Source organism: Stegodyphus dumicola, chromosome 10 (genome assembly GCF_044657685.1).
Source record: "Stegodyphus dumicola isolate Sdum_Otavi_A_Nest chromosome 10, ASM4465768v1".
Taxonomy (NCBI): domain Eukaryota; kingdom Metazoa; phylum Arthropoda; class Arachnida; order Araneae; family Eresidae; genus Stegodyphus; species Stegodyphus dumicola.
The window spans coordinates 187,261,423-187,284,274 of NC_140777.1; the positions used below are offsets into that span (position 1 = coordinate 187,261,423).

General features: G+C 37.2%; 6 protein-coding genes, 1 non-coding gene and 2 pseudogenes across 8 annotated transcripts; 4 read left to right on the top strand and 5 right to left on the bottom strand.

The window, feature by feature from the left end:
* Window positions 1-728: 728 nt before the first annotated feature.
* On the bottom strand, window positions 729-1,390 carry LOC146995246 (histone H3). Its single transcript, XM_085826015.1, has one exon. It carries the CDS (start codon window positions 1,339-1,341, stop codon window positions 931-933), a length of 411 nt encoding a protein of 136 aa, XP_085682141.1. The 5' UTR covers window positions 1,342-1,390; the 3' UTR covers window positions 729-930.
* A 151-nt stretch (window positions 1,391-1,541) lies between these two features.
* Window positions 1,542-2,207, top strand: LOC118180556 (histone H1-III pseudogene; annotated as a pseudogene).
* Window positions 2,208-2,328: 121 nt separating this feature from the next.
* LOC146995247 (histone H4) lies at window positions 2,329-2,962 on the bottom strand. The gene has a single exon (XM_085826019.1). The coding sequence runs from the start codon at window positions 2,897-2,899 to the stop codon at window positions 2,588-2,590; it is 312 nt and encodes a 103-aa protein (XP_085682145.1). The 5' UTR covers window positions 2,900-2,962; the 3' UTR covers window positions 2,329-2,587.
* A 758-nt stretch (window positions 2,963-3,720) lies between these two features.
* LOC146995248 (5S ribosomal RNA) lies at window positions 3,721-3,839 on the bottom strand. The gene has a single exon (XR_015043747.1). It is a non-coding gene; the product is annotated as a 5S ribosomal RNA (ribosomal RNA).
* Window positions 3,840-9,224: 5,385 nt separating this feature from the next.
* On the top strand, window positions 9,225-9,918 carry LOC118205766 (histone H2A). Its single transcript, XM_035378049.2, has one exon. It carries the CDS (start codon window positions 9,236-9,238, stop codon window positions 9,608-9,610), a length of 375 nt encoding a protein of 124 aa, XP_035233940.1. The 5' UTR covers window positions 9,225-9,235; the 3' UTR covers window positions 9,611-9,918.
* A 70-nt stretch (window positions 9,919-9,988) lies between these two features.
* On the bottom strand, window positions 9,989-10,649 carry LOC118179359 (histone H3). The gene has a single exon (XM_085826012.1). The coding sequence runs from the start codon at window positions 10,598-10,600 to the stop codon at window positions 10,190-10,192; it is 411 nt and encodes a 136-aa protein (XP_085682138.1). The 5' UTR covers window positions 10,601-10,649; the 3' UTR covers window positions 9,989-10,189.
* A 151-nt stretch (window positions 10,650-10,800) lies between these two features.
* LOC118180649 (histone H1-III pseudogene) lies at window positions 10,801-11,466 on the top strand (annotated as a pseudogene).
* Window positions 11,467-11,587: 121 nt separating this feature from the next.
* Window positions 11,588-12,221, bottom strand: LOC118180654 (histone H4). Its single transcript, XM_035349719.2, has one exon. The coding sequence runs from the start codon at window positions 12,156-12,158 to the stop codon at window positions 11,847-11,849; it is 312 nt and encodes a 103-aa protein (XP_035205610.1). The 5' UTR covers window positions 12,159-12,221; the 3' UTR covers window positions 11,588-11,846.
* A 6,548-nt stretch (window positions 12,222-18,769) lies between these two features.
* On the top strand, window positions 18,770-22,666 carry LOC118180652 (histone H2B). 2 transcript variants are annotated; one of them, XM_085826016.1, is made up of 2 exons: window positions 18,770-18,890; window positions 19,169-22,666. In XM_085826016.1, exon 2 carries the CDS (start codon window positions 19,271-19,273, stop codon window positions 19,643-19,645), a length of 375 nt encoding a protein of 124 aa, XP_085682142.1. In that variant the 5' UTR covers window positions 18,770-18,890; window positions 19,169-19,270; the 3' UTR covers window positions 19,646-22,666. The 2 variants fall into 2 exon arrangements, with proteins under 2 accessions (XP_085682142.1, XP_085682143.1); XM_085826017.1 differs by having other exon boundaries at window positions 18,812-18,890; window positions 19,165-22,666.
* Window positions 22,667-22,852: the final 186 nt, after the last annotated feature.

The window sequence follows — 22,852 nt, forward strand, 5'->3', positions numbered from 1 at the left end:
AAAGTAAAGGGGAAGAGCAAGACTCGGTCCAGTCGTGCTGGTCTTCAGTTTCCTGTAGGTCGTATCCATCGTCTTCTGCGAAAGGGAAATTATGCAGAAAGAGTTGGTGCTGGAGCTCCAGTGTATCTTGCTGCAGTTTTAGAATATTTGGCAGCTGAGGTTCTTGAGTTGGCCGGTAATGCTGCTAGAGATAACAAGAAGACCAGAATAATTCCAAGACATCTGCAGCTGGCCATCAGAAACGACGAGGAGTTGAATAAATTACTCTCTGGCGTCACAATTGCACAAGGTGGAGTTCTACCCAATATCCAGGCTGTTCTACTTCCCAAAAAAACCGAAAAGAAAGCATAATTCCTACTTCCCCTAACGCTTCAAAAAAAAAAAGGCCCTTTTAAGGGCCAGAAAATGTACGAAGAAGAGAATGCTTAATTGCTTATACTGAAAATTGCAGCATACGTTGGTAAATCTTTTCCATACATATATTTCATTCAAAATTCGCACAAAGATGTGCTCCCAGGACACATTCGTATATATTTTCATGTACATTATAAAACATTAACTCATGGGACTCGGAAAGAACGGCTAATGCTAAACTATAGGTGAAGGGAGTTTAAGGCGCATCTGAGAAGTGGCGCCATCTTGCTGTATACATTTGTACTGAAAAGTGGTTCTATTCTTAACTTTCGTAAGTTATTACAACGCATAGTTCGGTGTTTTAAGCCCCTCTTCAGAAATTACAAATAATTTAATTAGATGGAATAATTGCTATCACAATAGATTTTTATTTAAAAGAATGATGTAATGTAAAGTAAAACAAATTAATATAAAAAAAAAGACGGAATACATGACAGCAATTATATTGAATCTTATTAAATTATTTGTATGGCCCTGAAAAGGGCCTTTTTTCTTTACTTTGAACAAATTATGATTTTAAGCTCTCTCTCCTCGAATTCGACGGGCCAGCTGAATGTCTTTGGGCATGATGGTGACTCTCTTGGCGTGAATAGCGCACAAGTTGGTATCTTCGAACAATCCTACGAGGTAAGCTTCGCTGGCTTCCTGAAGAGCCATAACTGCTGAGCTCTGAAATCGGAGATCGGTCTTAAAATCTTGAGCAATTTCTCTAACTAAGCGCTGGAAAGGCAATTTACGGATAAGTAATTCCGTTGATTTCTGATAACGACGAATTTCTCTCAAAGCAACAGTACCTGGTCTGTAACGATGAGGTTTTTTAACACCTCCGGTTGCTGGTGCGCTTTTACGTGCAGCTTTGGTGGCCAGCTGCTTCCTAGGAGCTTTACCTCCGGTACTTTTCCTTGCAGTCTGCTTAGTACGAGCCATATCGAGAGGTCACGATTTCGTTAAAACGAGAAAATGTGCCCGCGAAATTTAGACCTGGCCTATTTATCAATTTTATTTCCAATCACGTGACTAAGGAGACCTATTGCAGACGAAAGATTTCTAAGCGCCACCTAGCATTATTGTATAACATTAATGTAACTCAGAAATTTGATTCATTTCTCTGCAAAACTGTGAGCGAGATGGCTGAAGAAACTGCTACTGTTTCCGCTACCCCTGTGGCTGCTACGCCAAAAAAGGCGAAGAAAAGTCCGAGTAAGAAACCGAAAGCGCTGCCGTCGCATCCTAAGGTTTCAGCAATGGTCGTGGAGGCTATTTCTAGTTTGAAGGAACGCGGTGGCTCATCTCTGCAAGCTATTAAGAAGCATATTGCATCACATCACAAGGTAGATATTGACCGTTTGACACCTTTCATCAAGAAGTACTTGAAGAGTGCTGTGGCGGGTGGAAACCTGGTTCAGACAAAAGGTAAAGGAGCTACAGGTTCATTTAAAGTTAGCGCATCCGGTCAGAAAGGTAAAGAGTCAGGAAAGCAGGAAAAAAAGCCGAAGAAAGCAGCTGCATCATCAGCCAAGAAAGCTAAACCAGCTGCTAAGAAGCCAGCTAAGGCTAAAGAAGAGAAAAAGAAACCTGCCACTAAGAAAGTTAGTGTAAAAAAGGCGAGTAAAGCAAAAAGTCCTAAGAAAGCTGTAAAGGCAGCGAAGCCTAAGCCTCCAAAAGCAAAAAAACTTAAAGCTGCTAAAAAGGCGACACCAAAGAAAAGCAAGAAGTAAGGGATTGTGTACTATAATGTACAAATGAAAAAAAAAAAGGCTCTTTTCAGAGCCATACAAATTTTAAAAAAGAAATGCCTTTATTGCTTCTGAAGAAGAGAGTCCTATGTGTGACCACTCTATATATTGATACTTTTTTTCAAAGATTTAAATTGAGAATTTTTTTAAAGTTTAAAATGTTGTAATCTGGTTACGTGCTTTAAAATTTTAAATTATACGTCTTTTTTTTAATTTAGAGACATAAAAGCAATTAAATTTATTGTGTTAGAATTCAGATACATAAAAAGAACATTTAATGCTAATTTTAATTTGAAATGTGACTCAAGAGAAAAGCATGAGGTGAAATTATATGACAGCAATAAAGGCATTTCTAAATTTAAGATTTGTATGGCCCTGAAAAGGGCCTTTTTTTTTTTTTTTTTTTAAAGAGCAGGGTGTGGGGAAAGTAAAGGTCTCTAACCACCAAATCCGTAGAGTGTACGTCCCTGTCTCTTTAACGCATAAACGACATCCATGGCAGTGACAGTTTTCCTTTTTGCATGCTCAGTATAGGTAACTGCATCTCGAATAACATTTTCCAAGAAAACTTTAAGTACTCCTCTTGTCTCCTCATAGATGAGGCCCGAGATACGCTTTACACCGCCACGTCTTGCCAAACGCCTAATTGCTGGTTTGGTGATTCCTTGGATGTTATCTCTTAACACTTTGCGATGCCTTTTTGCACCCCCTTTGCCAAGACCTTTACCACCTTTTCCACGGCCAGACATTTTCTGCTAGGTAAAATTCTACGAATGTAACTTTCAAGAATAAATTCAGATATACTGCCGTCGACCCCAGACGCACGCATTTTTATGCTTTTTGTCACGTGACGAAATTAGTGTCTGTTCGACCAATAAGAAGAAATTATTAGGAGGGTGATAGAATTACAAACAATTAATGTCATTTCCATCCCTGTCTATGCTCCCTAGAATATTTTCCTAGTTCTTTTAACAGTTTTCTATAATACTTACGGTATTATAATCCAAAAGAGTTCTGAAGTACATGAAATTTTATTCCTGCAGGATGAACTAACTCCGCCCACACAACAGGGGAAAAAAAATTAATAATCATAGAATATATTAAAATTTCGGTCGTTGTCGAAGCCCTAGAGAAAGCTACTCAAACACTGTGTTGATTAATAATTAAGGAATTTGAGTTCACTACACAGATATTAAAATATTGTATATTTAAGTAGAGACAAAATATGAAATACCGCTGTCATCGTAAATGTAGCATGTGTAACTACGTGGTATTTAATATAAAGGCAATGCCAATGTTATTTACATCTACGTTATTATATACTTATATTAGGGGAAGAGGTATCATAAAGTAAGGTTCTTCCCTTTTTTTATTTTAAGAATTTTTAATATACAGTCAAGAACTTTCAGTTTTATTTATATTTACCTTATTTTCTGCACAATATACAAGCTTGCATTTCTTCAATTGTAATATAGTACAGGTTTCCTATAATATAAAGACAAAAAAAAAAAGTATTTTAAATGATAATTATTACTAAGGGAGCATAAAAATTTGCAAGGGGACAAAAAAGTGTCAACAGCACGCGGTGTTCCCAGGTGGTCACCCTCCCAAGTACTGACCGCGCCCGATGCTGCTTGACTTCGGTGATCGGACGAGAACCGGTACTTTCAGCATGGTATGGCCGTTGACGCTTACAAATAGCGAAATAAACAATATGTAAGTAACCCAAAATTCGAAGTTTTAGAGTATTACTTCATTTTGTGCACGTCTGTCATATACTTTTATCAATAAGAGGGGTTTTATCCGTCATAAGTACTTCCCATTGGAAAAGAGATTTCCCCCCCCCCAAGGGAAGAACAAGTAAAAAAAAATCAATAAATTAGAAATTTTAAAAAATGTGGCTCAAAACTATAATCCAGAATATCAGTAATATGAAATTGTAATAATAATTTGTATATATATGTATTATAATGAACCTTTTCTCTCCAAGATAGGCTGTATTAGAACGTTTCTCATTGGATGGAAATGAAAAGAATGAAATTCAATAAATATGCTGCATCCAATGTGCACTTCAGTTCATTCGAAGACTGTTAAAAATGCCTCCTCAAGCATCTGGGAAAGCTGTAAAGAAGGCCGGAAAGGCACAGAAAGCTGTCCGAGCTGGTGACAAGAAAAAGAGGAAGAAGCGCAGGAAGGAATCTTTCGCTATTTACATCTACAAAGTTTTGAAACAAGTTCACCCTGACACTGGCATCTCGAGTAAGGCTATGTCTATCATGAATTCATTCGTTAATGACATCTTCGAAAGAATTGCAGCTGAATCTTCTCGCTTAGCTCATTACAACAAGAGGAGTACTATCACTAGCCGAGAAATACAAACTGCAGTACGTCTATTGTTGCCTGGTGAACTGGCAAAACATGCTGTTTCGGAAGGAACCAAAGCTGTCACCAAGTACACCAGCTCTAAGTAAATTTTCAAAGCTTTCCCCATCAAAAAAGGCCCTTTTCAGGGCCAGAATATGATAAAGGTTAGCTGTTACCTGCTTATCCTTAAATCACTCATTGTTCAATTTATAATTTCATATTGGCATTTTTAAAATTAATTCACACTCTTTGCAAAAGAAATTGATCATATATATTTCAGCTCTACAAGTCATCATCTTTATCCTCATTGCTCTGCATCTAATTTCTTATCTTCAAAATGAGGATCTAATACACACACAATAACCGAATAAGGAAAAATTGTACTTTAGCAGTTAGTCCCAGCTCACTTATATACACACTGCTTTCCGGAAATCAGCCTTAATACATTTCAATGCAGGTGGTTTTTCATAAGTTTGCTATTTATCAAAATGTATGCATATCAGTGTCATAGTTTTCAGGTGTACGTATCACGAATGGTTTCACTAGCTCAGTCACAGCCTTTCTCCGAGTAACTGGAACGAAAACATTCAATGGTATGCAAAGCATAGCAAGTGCTGGCGGGACAGGAAACTGGCTAGCCTGCCCAGACGGGACAGTGGTTAGCGAAGCTAACTGCCGGGCCGGAAGGCCCGGGTTCGAATCCCAAAGGGGGGCAGGAAGGAAGGAAGGTAGGGGGCGGGGTGGGGATATCATCTGGATGAAATTGCTTCTCCGCAAATAAATCATATTTTTTTAATTAAAAAAAATTAATTAAATATTTAAAAAATTCAGCTTTTGCCGGTTTATAAATAATAAACTATGATGCATCACAAAATGCTATCTTTTTGTCACTGCTTTGCTTTCATAAATCCTCGCATGTTTCGCAAACGGTTTGACCACAGCCTTTCTCCGAGCCTATCGAAAGAATACATTCAACAAAGGTAAGATATAAGGAACATTTCTTTCTCTTCGTGGCCACATTTATAATTTATAGACTTATTTTTCACATTTGCCGCATTAGAAAATACAGTCGTTTCCTCAGTTTCAGAACATATCATTTCCTTCGTTGCCACATTTATAATTTGTGGACTTACTTGTCGCATTAGAAAATACATTCATCTCCTCATCGACTTCAAAAACTTTTCATTCACTTCGCTATCGCATTAGAAAATACAGTCGTTTCCTCAGTTTTTCATTGATTCTACAACTTAATACAAATGTGACATTTCTGAAACCATTTTTCATTAAAAAAACCATATTTAAACATTTTTATTGATTAAAAATACATATTTTGACAACATTTCATACCACGAACATTGAAATTTCATGCCACAAATCCGATATTTCATCCCACAAACAATAAAAAAAGAAACCGCACTAAAAATACATATTTTAACAACATACAAATAGGTCACATTTCATTTCTTCTCTCTCTCTAAAGTGGTTCTGCTGTGAACCCATCCAATAGCAAAAAACATCAATCAATAAAAATTGCAAGTTGCAGTTTTCATTGATTCAGTTGCAGTTTTTCATTGATTCTAGAACTTAGTACAAATGTGACATTTCTGAAACCATTTTTCATTAAAAAAACCATATTTAAACATTTTTATTGATTAAAAATACATATTTTGACAACATTTATTTCATGCCGCAAATCCGATATTTCATACCACAAACAATAAAAAAAGAAACAGCCTCTAAAAATACATATTTTAACAACATACAAATAGGTCACATTTCATTTTTTCTCTCTCTCTAAAGTGGTTCTGCTGTGAACCCATCCAATAGCAAAAAACATCAATCAATAACAATTGCAAGAAATTGGGTAATATTCACTAAACACTGCACGCATTCTGGGAACTGTGAGATGATTCCATCTGCTTTTAAATGAGCTTTTTTTGAGATGTTTGATTAAATGAGCTTTTGAGTAAATTCTTCAAATATTCTAATTATTACTCAAATGAGAACCGATAATGATCACATCAATGAATCATCCTGCTGAATCCGCTCAGAACATGCATTCTGAGTTTCATTTCAGTAATGCAGTTTATCCATATCCATAACATTTATCTTTCATGATGCAGTTTTCATTTCAGTAATGCAGTTTATCCATAACATTTATCTTTCATGATGCATACCAAGCGTTTCAAAATTACAGTTTTATCTTTCAACATGCATACCTTCAAAGACATTGATGCACTATCAAATAAATACAAAATTTTTCATATACACAGCAAAGTATTCACATGTACATACATAGTAAAGTATTCAGGGTTTTCATATACATCGTAAATACGAAGTATACAAATAAAGATGACATCAAATAAATATTTTTAACATAAAAAAAATATTGAATACAAATACATAGAATACAAATGAAATACAAATACATAGCACATACGCAGTAAAGTCTGTCTGACATGAAGATGCACTATATTAAGTGGAAGACTTCACAAAGCATTTAGAATTATGGGATATTATTTTTTTCACAAAACAATTATTATTATAAACAATAAACATTTACACAACAGGAAAAAAAAATTACAAGACATTTCATACGAAAAACCTGGTCAGGCAAAACATAAACAATGAACACTAAGAAGGAAAAAATTGTTTGGCAAATTGCTTTCATCATACAAATATTCATATTACTTATAGACAGCTATTAATATTCATATTACTTATTACAAATTGAAAATATAATCTTAAATGAACTTACCTTCCAATAAAAACTATATTTAGTTCAATATCCTACATTTGGTTGAATTAAAACATAAAACATCACATGCACCATCTTGCTACACCTGTATGACCTGATCTGACCACTTTATCAGCTGAGGGGTCACTTCAGGACAATAGCATTGTTTTGAGGAATGAATTCTATTGGATGTTTCCCACCCACAAACATATATTGAGGGATGTTGTATTTCAATAGCTGTTTATAGACAGTGTAAGTGGCAACAGTTTTATTTCCTCACTAAATGCCAACAGAGAGTGATGATTACAGTGCATTCCTGCAATATGTTTTTATTCTGTGTTATATTATGTGTGACTTGATTTAGTGTAGAAATAAAATGTATAAAACCTTTTGTTTGTCTTTTTTTTTCCAACATTTATTTTCAATGAAAGACAGCCATACCTATAGCAACTTACTTGGATAGTTATTTATGTTTAAAGAATTTAAATATATATATGCAGATTTGCTGCAGCACAGCATTTCTTCTAATCAGTAGGGGTATAGCTTCTCTGAAAAGTTATTGTTTTAACATTTAGTAAATTGGCTAATGCATTGACAGGATTACTTAAAATTTATGAATTATTAATTTCAGTATCTGATCTTTGTCAACATTTAGTTCTAAATTACTTACTTTCCGTCTTTACTGATAATTTTTCAGCAGCTAAATGCACGAAAATACTAGGCATGTGTGATATGAATTGAAGAACTACCAAGTTCAGTCAAGTAATCAGTGTACACACACATCACAAACTTAACAATATTTATTCAATGAATACTACTTCACTGTTCCGAAAAATAGAGTTCAATAAATTAACTGAGAAATAAATTTAAGAGATTTCATATAACCAAATTTTGCCAAACTACCTCAGTGCAAGGCAAAAAATATAGGCAATTGAAGAAAATGGAAAACAACAACAACAAAAAAAAAAAAAAAAAAAAGGAGATTGCATTATGTTTTCTTTTCTAAAGCTCAATAACTGTTAAAAATGTCAAGAAATCAACTACGTTTTCGGTATGTACAGCACTTACAGCTTCTTTAGGGATTTTGTTGTAACTGAGAAGGGTTTGAAGTGGATGAGATGTTCTGGCGCCAGTGAGGAGTTCCCCTGACTGGCTAATAGGTAGATTTCGCTTCGGGTATCTTGGATGCAACCGGGATAGAACACTAAATTGGAATTAAGGAGTTCTTAAATTCTCTTTTGGTTCACAATATATTCATTCTTGTGCAGATTTTTCTACAGCACTTGTGCTTACCTATTCTGGCGAAGAAATGTTGACCGTGTACTGTGTACCTTTTATACATTCATATTATTTAATTTTTTTTTTTTTAAAGTAAGTATATATACATTCAAGTAAGTATATATACATTTTTAATTTTTTTTTTCGTATACACAACTAGTTACTCACTCTACTTGTAGTAGAGTGCATATATAGGTAGTAGTGCATATATACAGTGAAACTATATGTACAGTAGTAGTAGTAATAGTACAGTAGTAGTACGAGTAGTATATACAGTGAAGTAGTAGGAGTGCATATATACAGTAGGAGTGCATATATACAGTGAAACTATATGCCAGAAGTTTGTATAATGAAGCATTTCGCTAGTTGAAAGAGAAGGAATAACCAGTAAAATTAAATGTATATAATATACATTAGTTTTAATAAGAATAATATTCTGTAATTATGAATACTTGGTCATGAAATGCTTTTACTCAGTACAGTAAAATTTGATATAACAGGTTTAAATAATTTAGAGAAGAATCAAGAGGAATGACAATTCATGTTTCAACGATGAGTACGTAACAAATATTGCGAGGCTGCGATTCTATTCGGATTCAAAACTCGGGATCTGATTGGCCAGACATAATAAGTACAGAGTTGATAAAAATGTCTGTCCAGGACCGTCGCCAGTCATTATTTCGTATACTCCACAAATAATATCGTCATGTCTGGTCGTGGAAAAGGTGGCAAAGTAAAGGGGAAGAGCAAGACTCGGTCCAGTCGTGCTGGTCTTCAGTTTCCTGTAGGTCGTATCCATCGTCTTCTGCGAAAGGGAAATTATGCAGAAAGAGTTGGTGCTGGAGCTCCAGTGTATCTTGCTGCAGTTTTAGAATATTTGGCAGCTGAGGTTCTTGAGTTGGCCGGTAATGCTGCTAGAGATAACAAGAAGACCAGAATAATTCCAAGACATCTGCAGCTGGCCATCAGAAACGACGAGGAGTTGAATAAATTACTCTCTGGCGTCACAATTGCACAAGGTGGAGTTCTACCCAATATCCAGGCTGTTCTACTTCCCAAAAAAACCGAAAAGAAAGCATAATTCCTACTTCCCCTAACGCTTCAAAAAAAAAAAGGCCCTTTTAAGGGCCAGAAAATGTACGAAGAAGAGAATGCTTAATTGCTTATACTGAAAATTGCAGCATACGTTGGTAAATCTTTTCCATACATATATTTCATTCAAAATTCGCACAAAGATGTGCTCCCAGGACACATTCGTATATATTTTCATGTACATTATAAAACATTAACTCATGGGACTCGGAAAGAACGGCTAATGCTAAACTATAGGTGAAGGGAGTTTAAGGCGCATCTGAGAAGTGGCGCCATCTTGCTGTATACATTTGTACTGAAAAGTGGTTCTATTCTTAACTTTCGTAAGTTATTACAACGCATAGTTCGGTGTTTTAAGCCCCTCTTCAGAAATTACAAATAATTTAATTAGATGGAATAATTGCTATCACAATAGATTTTTATTTAAAAGAATGATGTAATGTAAAGTAAAACAAATTAATATAAAAAAAAAGACGGAATACATGACAGCAATTATATTGAATCTTATTAAATTATTTGTATGGCCCTGAAAAGGGCCTTTTTTCTTTACTTTGAACAAATTATGATTTTAAGCTCTCTCTCCTCGAATTCGACGGGCCAGCTGAATGTCTTTGGGCATGATGGTGACTCTCTTGGCGTGAATAGCGCACAAGTTGGTATCTTCGAACAATCCTACGAGGTAAGCTTCGCTGGCTTCCTGAAGAGCCATAACTGCTGAGCTCTGAAATCGGAGATCGGTCTTAAAATCTTGAGCAATTTCTCTAACTAAGCGCTGGAAAGGCAATTTACGGATAAGTAATTCCGTTGATTTCTGATAACGACGAATTTCTCTCAAAGCAACAGTACCTGGTCTGTAACGATGAGGTTTTTTAACACCTCCGGTTGCTGGTGCGCTTTTACGTGCAGCTTTGGTGGCCAGCTGCTTCCTAGGAGCTTTACCTCCGGTACTTTTCCTTGCAGTCTGCTTAGTACGAGCCATATCGAGAGGTCACGATTTCGTTAAAACGAGAAAATGTGCCCGCGAAATTTAGACCTGGCCTATTTATCAATTTTATTTCCAATCACGTGACTAAGGAGACCTATTGCAGACGAAAGATTTCTAAGCGCCACCTAGCATTATTGTATAACATTAATGTAACTCAGAAATTTGATTCATTTCTCTGCAAAACTGTGAGCGAGATGGCTGAAGAAACTGCTACTGTTTCCGCTACCCCTGTGGCTGCTACGCCAAAAAAGGCGAAGAAAAGTCCGAGTAAGAAACCGAAAGCGCTGCCGTCGCATCCTAAGGTTTCAGCAATGGTCGTGGAGGCTATTTCTAGTTTGAAGGAACGCGGTGGCTCATCTCTGCAAGCTATTAAGAAGCATATTGCATCACATCACAAGGTAGATATTGACCGTTTGACACCTTTCATCAAGAAGTACTTGAAGAGTGCTGTGGCGGGTGGAAACCTGGTTCAGACAAAAGGTAAAGGAGCTACAGGTTCATTTAAAGTTAGCGCATCCGGTCAGAAAGGTAAAGAGTCAGGAAAGCAGGAAAAAAAGCCGAAGAAAGCAGCTGCATCATCAGCCAAGAAAGCTAAACCAGCTGCTAAGAAGCCAGCTAAGGCTAAAGAAGAGAAAAAGAAACCTGCCACTAAGAAAGTTAGTGTAAAAAAGGCGAGTAAAGCAAAAAGTCCTAAGAAAGCTGTAAAGGCAGCGAAGCCTAAGCCTCCAAAAGCAAAAAAACTTAAAGCTGCTAAAAAGGCGACACCAAAGAAAAGCAAGAAGTAAGGGATTGTGTACTATAATGTACAAATGAAAAAAAAAAAGGCTCTTTTCAGAGCCATACAAATTTTAAAAAAGAAATGCCTTTATTGCTTCTGAAGAAGAGAGTCCTATGTGTGACCACTCTATATATTGATACTTTTTTTCAAAGATTTAAATTGAGAATTTTTTTAAAGTTTAAAATGTTGTAATCTGGTTACGTGCTTTAAAATTTTAAATTATACGTCTTTTTTTTAATTTAGAGACATAAAAGCAATTAAATTTATTGTGTTAGAATTCAGATACATAAAAAGAACATTTAATGCTAATTTTAATTTGAAATGTGACTCAAGAGAAAAGCATGAGGTGAAATTATATGACAGCAATAAAGGCATTTCTAAATTTAAGATTTGTATGGCCCTGAAAAGGGCCTTTTTTTTTTTTTTTTTTTAAAGAGCAGGGTGTGGGGAAAGTAAAGGTCTCTAACCACCAAATCCGTAGAGTGTACGTCCCTGTCTCTTTAACGCATAAACGACATCCATGGCAGTGACAGTTTTCCTTTTTGCATGCTCAGTATAGGTAACTGCATCTCGAATAACATTTTCCAAGAAAACTTTAAGTACTCCTCTTGTCTCCTCATAGATGAGGCCCGAGATACGCTTTACACCGCCACGTCTTGCCAAACGCCTAATTGCTGGTTTGGTGATTCCTTGGATGTTATCTCTTAACACTTTGCGATGCCTTTTTGCACCCCCTTTGCCAAGACCTTTACCACCTTTTCCACGGCCAGACATTTTCTGCTAGGTAAAATTCTACGAATGTAACTTTCAAGAATAAATTCAGATATACTGCCGTCGACCCCAGACGCACGCATTTTTATGCTTTTTGTCACGTGACGAAATTAGTGTCTGTTCGACCAATAAGAAGAAATTATTAGGAGGGTGATAGAATTACAAACAATTAATGTCATTTCCATCCCTGTCTATGCTCCCTAGAATATTTTCCTAGTTCTTTTAACAGTTTTCTATAATACTTACGGTATTATAATCCAAAAGAGTTCTGAAGTACATGAAATTTTATTCCTGCAGGATGAACTAACTCCGCCCACACAACAGGGGAAAAAAAATTAATAATCATAGAATATATTAAAATTTCGGTCGTTGTCGAAGCCCTAGAGAAAGCTACTCAAACACTGTGTTGATTAATAATTAAGGAATTTGAGTTCACTACACAGATATTAAAATATTGTATATTTAAGTAGAGACAAAATATGAAATACCGCTGTCATCGTAAATGTAGCATGTGTAACTACGTGGTATTTAATATAAAGGCAATGCCAATGTTATTTACATCTACGTTATTATATACTTATATTAGGGGAAGAGGTATCATAAAGTAAGGTTCTTCCCTTTTTTTATTTTAAGAATTTTTAATATACAGTCAAGAACTTTCAGTTTTATTTATATTTACCTTATTTTCTGCACAATATACAAGCTTGCATTTCTTCAATTGTAATATAGTACAGGTTTCCTATAATATAAAGACAAAAAAAAAAAGTATTTTAAATGATAATTATTACTAAGGGAGCATAAAAATTTGCAAGGGGACAAAAAAGTGTCAACAGCACGCGGTGTTCCCAGGTGGTCACCCTCCCAAGTACTGACCGCGCCCGATGCTGCTTGACTTCGGACCAAGGACCAAGGCGTTTGAATTACGGAGTACCTTTGCAATTAAATGCAATTACCTCCACATCTTCGTTCAGGAAATTGGAATGATTAAGAGAAAGCATTAGCTAAAGTTTGTGAAAGAAGCAGTTATGCAAAAAGACAAGAATCGATAAGGGTCCTCTTGTTTGGACACAGGAGGAGAGCGCAGGCGTTGATCACAATGGAGGGCGAAGCCCCCCTCGCGAGTCAACCGCTTGCTCTCAGATACAAAGGAGGACAGCCAGCACGCATGGGCGTGAATGGTTGCCATGGATACGAAACAGCTGAAGGAGAGAGGCGCGGAAAAGCCGGGCCCCGGGAAAGGTAAGGTAGATGTATTCAAGCTTTTAGCTAAGAGCCTTGGGGTGGTCGGGGTGGGGGGACGAGGTCATTGACCGAAGAAAGCGAGAGAGTCGAAAAGCGCTTGCTACGGGAGAGAATAAAAAAAAAAAAAAAAAAAAAAAAAAAAAAAAAAAAAAAAAAAAAAAAAAAAAAAAAAAAAAAAAAAAATAATCTGGAGGGAGTAAGCTTTGAGTAGCGAAGAACCAAGGGGTGAATTGAAGAAATGCAGCTTGTATTGCAGAGATGAAGCTTTAGCTAGAGGAAAAAAGATTAATAATTTAATAAATTTTTAGTTTGAAATTATACTAATTCTTATTGAGGTTTTAGCTTTCTAGAGATAAAAATAATTAAATAGTGATATGTTTTAGATGGTTTAGGTATTTGGAATTATAAGTAATTACATTTTACATTCTTCTGGCAGTAGAGGTCTTGGCAAGAGTGGGTATTAAATAAAAAAAATATAGCAGCACGGTGATGGATTCGCGAAAAGCTATGCCAGATTAGGTCTGGGGGTATAGGTTAAATGTAGCTGGGTTAGGCCCGTGAAGTACTGAGAGTTTAGTCAGATGAGGTTCCCCGATCAAGCAAACAAACCCTTTTAGGCCGCCTAGGGAAGATGTTATAAGATCTGTCCATGACAGCCCTAGGTCTTTTAGCAGAACTAGGTTCTGCTGGGTTATAGGCAGGAATGTTGTGCAGGACCGGGTTGCTAATCTGTTCTATTCTATTGAAAAATTTTGTCGAAATGTGCTTGAAATAAGCATCCAGGGGAAGAATTTTGAGGTCAGAATGGAGTACTTCATTGCGTACATACCAGTGAGCATTAGTGAGGATGCGAAGCGTGACGTTTTGAAAGACTTGGATCTTCTTGAGATGTGAGTTAGCTGCAGTGGCCCAGATGGGTGCGGCGTACGTCAGTATTGGCATGATGGTGCTTGTATAGAGTAGGAGCTTGTTGCGGAGAGACAGATGGCTGGATCGGGATATTAGTTGCATTAGTTGGTTCCTTGTGGTTTTAGCTTTGCTTATTGCGTATGAGATATGGACGCCCCAGATTAGCTTCGCATCCAGGTAAACTCCGAGATATTTGTAGTAGTCCACCCAAGGTACGTTTTCAGTGTAGAGCTTGAGTGGTTGGAGTTGGCTGTGAACATTCCTTTTTCTGGAAAAGAAAACGGTGGCAGCACTTTTTGCAACATTAATTTTGATCTTCCAGTCAACGAGCCAGGACTCTAAATCTGACAGATATTGCTGGAGATGATGCAAAGTGTGGTGAAGAGTTGAGTGTTGTGAAATAATGGCAGTGTCGTCTGCATAAAGTGCAAGATCGACAGTGGGTGATTGTGGAATGTCGTTTACATACAGGTTAAAAAGATACGCACTAATTATTCCTCCCTGAGGGACCCCAGCAAGGATAGGGCGGGGGGAAGAGAGAGAATTTTTAACCTTAACACAGAAATGCCGATTATTTAGGTAGGAGTGCATTAGTCGCACAAAGTCAGCCGAAAGTCCAAGTCGCATGAGCTTGTATATTATGCCGATGTGCCAACACCTGTCAAATGCCTTTGCTACATCTAAGTAAACAATAGCTGTTGGCATTCTATTGCGAGCACCCGTATGAATGATTTCCACTACTCTCAGTAGCTGGGCCTGAGTGGAGTGTTTAGCTCGAAAACCGAATTGTTGTGGGATGATTATATTTCGGTTTCGGCAGAAATCTTTCAGGTGTCTAAGCAATATTGTTTCGTAAAGTTTACTAAGAGAGGACAGGAGGCTGATCGGTCTGTAATTTTGAGGGACTTTTGGGTCCGAAGCAGGTTTTAGAATAGGAATTACGCAAGCTTTTTTCCAGCTATCAGGATAATATTTTAGCCTAAGCATAGTATTAAACAAAAATGCTAGGTAAAATATGATTTTGACTGGGAGGTTTTTAATCATGCGATTGTTAATATTATCCAGGCCAGGTGCCTTCTTGGGGGTTAAGTCACGTATTATGTATGCTAACTCGGACATTGTTGTTTTGATGGGTTCTTCTGAATCAGGGGCTGTTTCTAGAAAATTGTTAACCTGTATTTGGACCTCTCGCCCATGCGGAGTGCAGGTATCGAACAGAGGCCCAGTATTTGGTGAAAATTGTTCCTGTAGGCTGTCAGCAAGGCGTTCAGCCTTGTCTGTGTCCGTGATTGCCATCCGATTATTAACCGTGCCCATTAGGGGGGGAATGTCATTTTTTGGTTTGCGTAGCCGAGCACTGGCTTCCCAAAGGCTATTATTTGTGGTCTTTAGGGACCTAAGATAAGAGTTAAATTTATCATCAGAATACCTTTTGATGTCAGATTTAATCTCGTTCTGGAGTCTTCGTAGTTGTGTTCTGGTAGTTTCGACTCGGGTTCTTTGCCAATCTCTACGAAGACGGTTTTTAATTTTGATTTTATCTTTAATGTAGGCCGGGAGTTTGGAATAATTTGGTCTAAATTTAGGGAATGAGGCCGCATCAAATGCACTTTTAATTGTGCAGGTGAGTTGCTCAATAGAGTTATCAACATCATGATTATTGCTAATTTTAAGGGGGGGAAGATTTTTTGAGTTCAAAATATGCCGGAAATTGTCCCAATTAGTGGAGACTTGCGCCGGTAAATTTTGATTAATTTTGACACAGTTAAGGGTAAGGTGAACCGGGTAATGGTCACTTGACAATTCCGGTATCACTTGTATCGAATGATCTAACGGTATATTTTTGAACAGAGCCAAATCAATAATAGATGGTGCACCTATGCCTCCAGGAAACTGATAATGCGTAGGTACTCCTGGCGCAATAATTTGGATGTGGGCGCCCTGAGCCCAGTTTTTTAATTTGTCACCATAGTTATTGGCAGTGACGCAATCCCAATTTCTATGGCGGGCATTAAAATCTCCTGCAATAATCATGTTATTTAGGACTCCGCTAAGTTTTTTAAGGTCAGGGAGAAAGTTTGGTCCCTTTCTTGGAGGCATATAGCAGGACGCTACTGCTATGGGGGGTAAATTTTGAATATAAATTTGGACAATAGTTGCTTCGAGAGCCTCCATGTGCGGAGTTGGAATTCTGCTGTGTTTGACAGTGCGTTTTACATAAATAGCAGTGCCACCACTAGCGCGAATAGCGTCACTGTTACTAGCCGCTCTATCATTGCGGTAGCAGTAATAATTAGGAATATTGGCGCTACGTTCCTCAACCAGATGGGTTTCCTGAACAAGGAAGAGGTCCACAGCATGCTCACTGATATAATCCCGTAATTCGTGTATTTTGGGAAGAACGCCGTTCGCATTCCAGAAGCCGATGAGAAGATTGTCTCTATTTGAGGCGTTGAATGTTATATTTTAAGCTGTGAGAGCACAGTAACTTTCAAAGATGTAAAATGCTCGCTCCGGTCCAGAGGTAGCGGATTTAAGTTGTGGAAGGGCCTTCCGGAATGCTGCTAGTAACAGGTTCTGGTCGATTCCAAACTCCCTTGAAATTTGAAAGACACTCCTGAGTGTGTCTGTGCATGAGTTATCATCTGGAGCTGCAGTCGGGGCTAGAACCTGGGCCGGTGGTTTCTCCAGCGCAGGAACAGTCACAGGAACAGTAGAGATGTTGGGTGCTGCTGCATTACTAGCAGGAACGGACGTTCTTCCGGGATTTGTACGCTTATTTGCTACAACTGAAGAAAATAAGGGGGCCGTGCTGCTAAATGGAGTAGGAGCGGGAGCGGGTACAAAATTTTGTTTCCCGGCACCTGGGATGTTCGAAACAGGATTAGGTGAGATCCTCTGTTTCTGGGTCTTGTTGGCTGGATTTCTTGGACAGTAGTTCCAGTTGGCTGCGTGTCCTCCTGAACAGTTTGCACAAACGTTGGGCTCCTCAAATGGCTTGGGGCAGTCCCGGGCAAAGTGGGGTCCAGCGCATCGCAGACATCGGATGGGAAGCGTGCATACAGCACTGGAATGAAAAAATCCTTGACATCTCCAGCACTGGGAGACCTTTCCTTTACGGCCACGGTGTTTTTCTACTTGTATGTCCATGCCGAAAATTTGAGTTTCTTCGAAGATGTCATACACACTGATTGTTGGATTTAGTTGTATAAGAAACAGAGGCATTGGGTGCCGGGATTTGTAACGTCTTAACTGCGTTACGCTTATCACACTGTAACCCATCAGAGCGAGTTCAGATTTGATTTCCTCCGTCTCAGTTTTCACCGGGAAACCCCGAATGATCACTTTGACGGGACGATCCTGTTTCAGATGGAATGATTTGTATTCCGCGCCCTGATTTCTCAGGACGTGGTCTACAGATCGATACTCCTCTTCAGAGGTTACTGTGATTCTTAAATAGTGGCCTTTCATTCGGCACTGTGCTTTCGGTACAGTTCGCTGTACAACCTTAACTAAGAATTTCCAGTCGTTCGGAACGACAAAAAAGTGCGGAATATTCTTAGCGGGAGGGGGAGGGGGAGGCCCGCTTTCGCTCCGCTCCAAGGTTTCTTCCTGAAGTTCTCCTTCCTCTAGTGAGGGGGGGGAGGCAGAACTGGTTTGTTCACTCCTTTCGCTCCAAGATGGAGGCGAAGAGGAAGTGGTTTCCTTCGAGCTTTGCTTTTCATTCTCGTTATCACGTTCTTTTAGGGATGACTTTTTGGCGATAAGGTGTTTAGAAGGGATTGAAAACCCCTCAGAATCAACTTTCGGCTTTTTCTGGGGTGGTTGTTTTGCTGTTAATTTGGCTTTTGTGGGTGTTGTTTTTGGCGTAGTATTCGATGCTTTTTTAGGCGATTTCAGATTATATTTTTCTCTATGATCAAATATTAGTTTGGCTGGTTTGACAATATTATTTTTAATACTGCTATTGGAATTATTACTATTTTTCTCTGATTGGGGCATCTTTTTTACAGATTTCGAGATAACATCCAATTGATAATCACCATCAGGGGGGTTTTCGCATGCGCGAAATAATTTTTGGAAGCACTCGTCTTCTGTGCTTGGGATTGCGAAAAGGGGGAGATTTAAGCGTTTAGCAAGAGAGGTTAGTGAAAAGAGTACTACCTGTGACTCCTTTTCGACTTGCTTGAGATCGAAGTGCTCCAGCGGCGTCGTCCTTCTTGATCTGGTCAGCGTTGATTCCAACTCTGCGAATCTCGATTTAAGTGCATAAAGTTGCTTAATCTGCAGGAGCAGATTGTCAACGATTACTTCTTCTTTGTTGATGGTCGGGACAGGAACTTCCTTCACTGGCTCAGGTGGAGGAGAATCGATATTGATGGTCGTGTCCATAGGCTTCGGTGAGTCTACGGGGCCGGCCCGTGCGTCCGGCGTTGGCGAGGGAGGAGGCGAGGAGCTCATGACGAAGCGTCTGCTCTCTTCGGTGGCTACCCTGCGAATGCTTGACTTCGGTGATCGGACGAGAACCGGTACTTTCAGCATGGTATGGCCGTTGACGCTTACAAATAGCGAAATAAACAATATGTAAGTAACCCAAAATTCGAAGTTTTAGAGTATTACTTCATTTTGTGCACGTCTGTCATATACTTTTATCAATAAGAGGGGTTTTATCCGTCATAAGTACTTCCCATTGGAAAAGAGATTTCCCCCCCCCCAAGGGAAGAACAAGTAAAAAAAAATCAATAAATTAGAAATTTTAAAAAATGTGGCTCAAAACTATAATCCAGAATATCAGTAATATGAAATTGTAATAATAATTTGTATATATATGTATTATAATGAACCTTTTCTCTCCAAGATAGGCTGTATTAGAACGTTTCTCATTGGATGGAAATGAAAAGAATGAAATTCAATAAATATGCTGCATCCAATGTGCACTTCAGTTCATTCGAAGACTGTTAAAAATGCCTCCTCAAGCATCTGGGAAAGCTGTAAAGAAGGCCGGAAAGGCACAGAAAGCTGTCCGAGCTGGTGACAAGAAAAAGAGGAAGAAGCGCAGGAAGGAATCTTTCGCTATTTACATCTACAAAGTTTTGAAACAAGTTCACCCTGACACTGGCATCTCGAGTAAGGCTATGTCTATCATGAATTCATTCGTTAATGACATCTTCGAAAGAATTGCAGCTGAATCTTCTCGCTTAGCTCATTACAACAAGAGGAGTACTATCACTAGCCGAGAAATACAAACTGCAGTACGTCTATTGTTGCCTGGTGAACTGGCAAAACATGCTGTTTCGGAAGGAACCAAAGCTGTCACCAAGTACACCAGCTCTAAGTAAATTTTCAAAGCTTTCCCCATCAAAAAAGGCCCTTTTCAGGGCCAGAATATGATAAAGGTTAGCTGTTACCTGCTTATCCTTAAATCACTCATTGTTCAATTTATAATTTCATATTGGCATTTTTAAAATTAATTCACACTCTTTGCAAAAGAAATTGATCATATATATTTCAGCTCTACAAGTCATCATCTTTATCCTCATTGCTCTGCATCTAATTTCTTATCTTCAAAATGAGGATCTAATACACACACAATAACCGAATAAGGAAAAATTGTACTTTAGCAGTTAGTCCCAGCTCACTTATATACACACTGCTTTCCGGAAATCAGCCTTAATACATTTCAATGCAGGTGGTTTTTCATAAGTTTGCTATTTATCAAAATGTATGCATATCAGTGTCATAGTTTTCAGGTGTACGTATCACGAATGGTTTCACTAGCTCAGTCACAGCCTTTCTCCGAGTAACTGGAACGAAAACATTCAATGGTATGCAAAGCATAGCAAGTGCTGGCGGGACAGGAAACTGGCTAGCCTGCCCAGACGGGACAGTGGTTAGCGAAGCTAACTGCCGGGCCGGAAGGCCCGGGTTCGAATCCCAAAGGGGGGCAGGAAGGAAGGAAGGTAGGGGGCGGGGTGGGGATATCATCTGGATGAAATTGCTTCTCCGCAAATAAATCATATTTTTTTAATTAAAAAAAATTAATTAAATATTTAAAAAATTCAGCTTTTGCCGGTTTATAAATAATAAACTATGATGCATCACAAAATGCTATCTTTTTGTCACTGCTTTGCTTTCATAAATCCTCGCATGTTTCGCAAACGGTTTGACCACAGCCTTTCTCCGAGCCTATCGAAAGAATACATTCAACAAAGGTAAGATATAAGGAACATTTCTTTCTCTTCGTGGCCACATTTATAATTTATAGACTTATTTTTCACATTTGCCGCATTAGAAAATACAGTCGTTTCCTCAGTTTCAGAACATATCATTTCCTTCGTTGCCACATTTATAATTTGTGGACTTACTTGTCGCATTAGAAAATACATTCATCTCCTCATCGACTTCAAAAACTTTTCATTCACTTCGCTATCGCATTAGAAAATACAGTCGTTTCCTCAGTTTTTCATTGATTCTACAACTTAATACAAATGTGACATTTCTGAAACCATTTTTCATTAAAAAAACCATATTTAAACATTTTTATTGATTAAAAATACATATTTTGACAACATTTCATACCACGAACATTGAAATTTCATGCCACAAATCCGATATTTCATCCCACAAACAATAAAAAAAGAAACCGCACTAAAAATACATATTTTAACAACATACAAATAGGTCACATTTCATTTCTTCTCTCTCTCTAAAGTGGTTCTGCTGTGAACCCATCCAATAGCAAAAAACATCAATCAATAAAAATTGCAAGTTGCAGTTTTCATTGATTCAGTTGCAGTTTTTCATTGATTCTAGAACTTAGTACAAATGTGACATTTCTGAAACCATTTTTCATTAAAAAAACCATATTTAAACATTTTTATTGATTAAAAATACATATTTTGACAACATTTATTTCATGCCGCAAATCCGATATTTCATACCACAAACAATAAAAAAAGAAACAGCCTCTAAAAATACATATTTTAACAACATACAAATAGGTCACATTTCATTTTTTCTCTCTCTCTAAAGTGGTTCTGCTGTGAACCCATCCAATAGCAAAAAACATCAATCAATAACAATTGCAAGAAATTGGGTAATATTCACTAAACACTGCACGCATTCTGGGAACTGTGAGATGATTCCATCTGCTTTTAAATGAGCTTTTTTTGAGATGTTTGATTAAATGAGCTTTTGAGTAAATTCTTCAAATATTCTAATTATTACTCAAATGAGAACCGATAATGATCACATCAATGAATCATCCTGCTGAATCCGCTCAGAACATGCATTCTGAGTTTCATTTCAGTAATGCAGTTTATCCATATCCATAACATTTATCTTTCATGATGCAGTTTTCATTTCAGTAATGCAGTTTATCCATAACATTTATCTTTCATGATGCATACCAAGCGTTTCAAAATTACAGTTTTATCTTTCAACATGCATACCTTCAAAGACATTGATGCACTATCAAATAAATACAAAATTTTTCATATACACAGCAAAGTATTCACATGTACATACATAGTAAAGTATTCAGGGTTTTCATATACATCGTAAATACGAAGTATACAAATAAAGATGACATCAAATAAATATTTTTAACATAAAAAAAATATTGAATACAAATACATAGAATACAAATGAAATACAAATACATAGCACATACGCAGTAAAGTCTGTCTGACATGAAGATGCACTATATTAAGTGGAAGACTTCACAAAGCATTTAGAATTATGGGATATTATTTTTTTCACAAAACAATTATTATTATAAACAATAAACATTTACACAACAGGAAAAAAAAATTACAAGACATTTCATACGAAAAACCTGGTCAGGCAAAACATAAACAATGAACACTAAGAAGGAAAAAATTGTTTGGCAAATTGCTTTCATCATACAAATATTCATATTACTTATAGACAGCTATTAATATTCATATTACTTATTACAAATTGAAAATATAATCTTAAATGAACTTACCTTCCAATAAAAACTATATTTAGTTCAATATCCTACATTTGGTTGAATTAAAACATAAAACATCACATGCACCATCTTGCTACACCTGTATGACCTGATCTGACCACTTTATCAGCTGAGGGGTCACTTCAGGACAATAGCATTGTTTTGAGGAATGAATTCTATTGGATGTTTCCCACCCACAAACATATATTGAGGGATGTTGTATTTCAATAGCTGTTTATAGACAGTGTAAGTGGCAACAGTTTTATTTCCTCACTAAATGCCAACAGAGAGTGATGATTACAGTGCATTCCTGCAATATGTTTTTATTCTGTGTTATATTATGTGTGACTTGATTTAGTGTAGAAATAAAATGTATAAAACCTTTTGTTTGTCTTTTTTTTTCCAACATTTATTTTCAATGAAAGACAGCCATACCTATAGCAACTTACTTGGATAGTTATTTATGTTTAAAGAATTTAAATATATATATGCAGATTTGCTGCAGCACAGCATTTCTTCTAATCAGTAGGGGTATAGCTTCTCTGAAAAGTTATTGTTTTAACATTTAGTA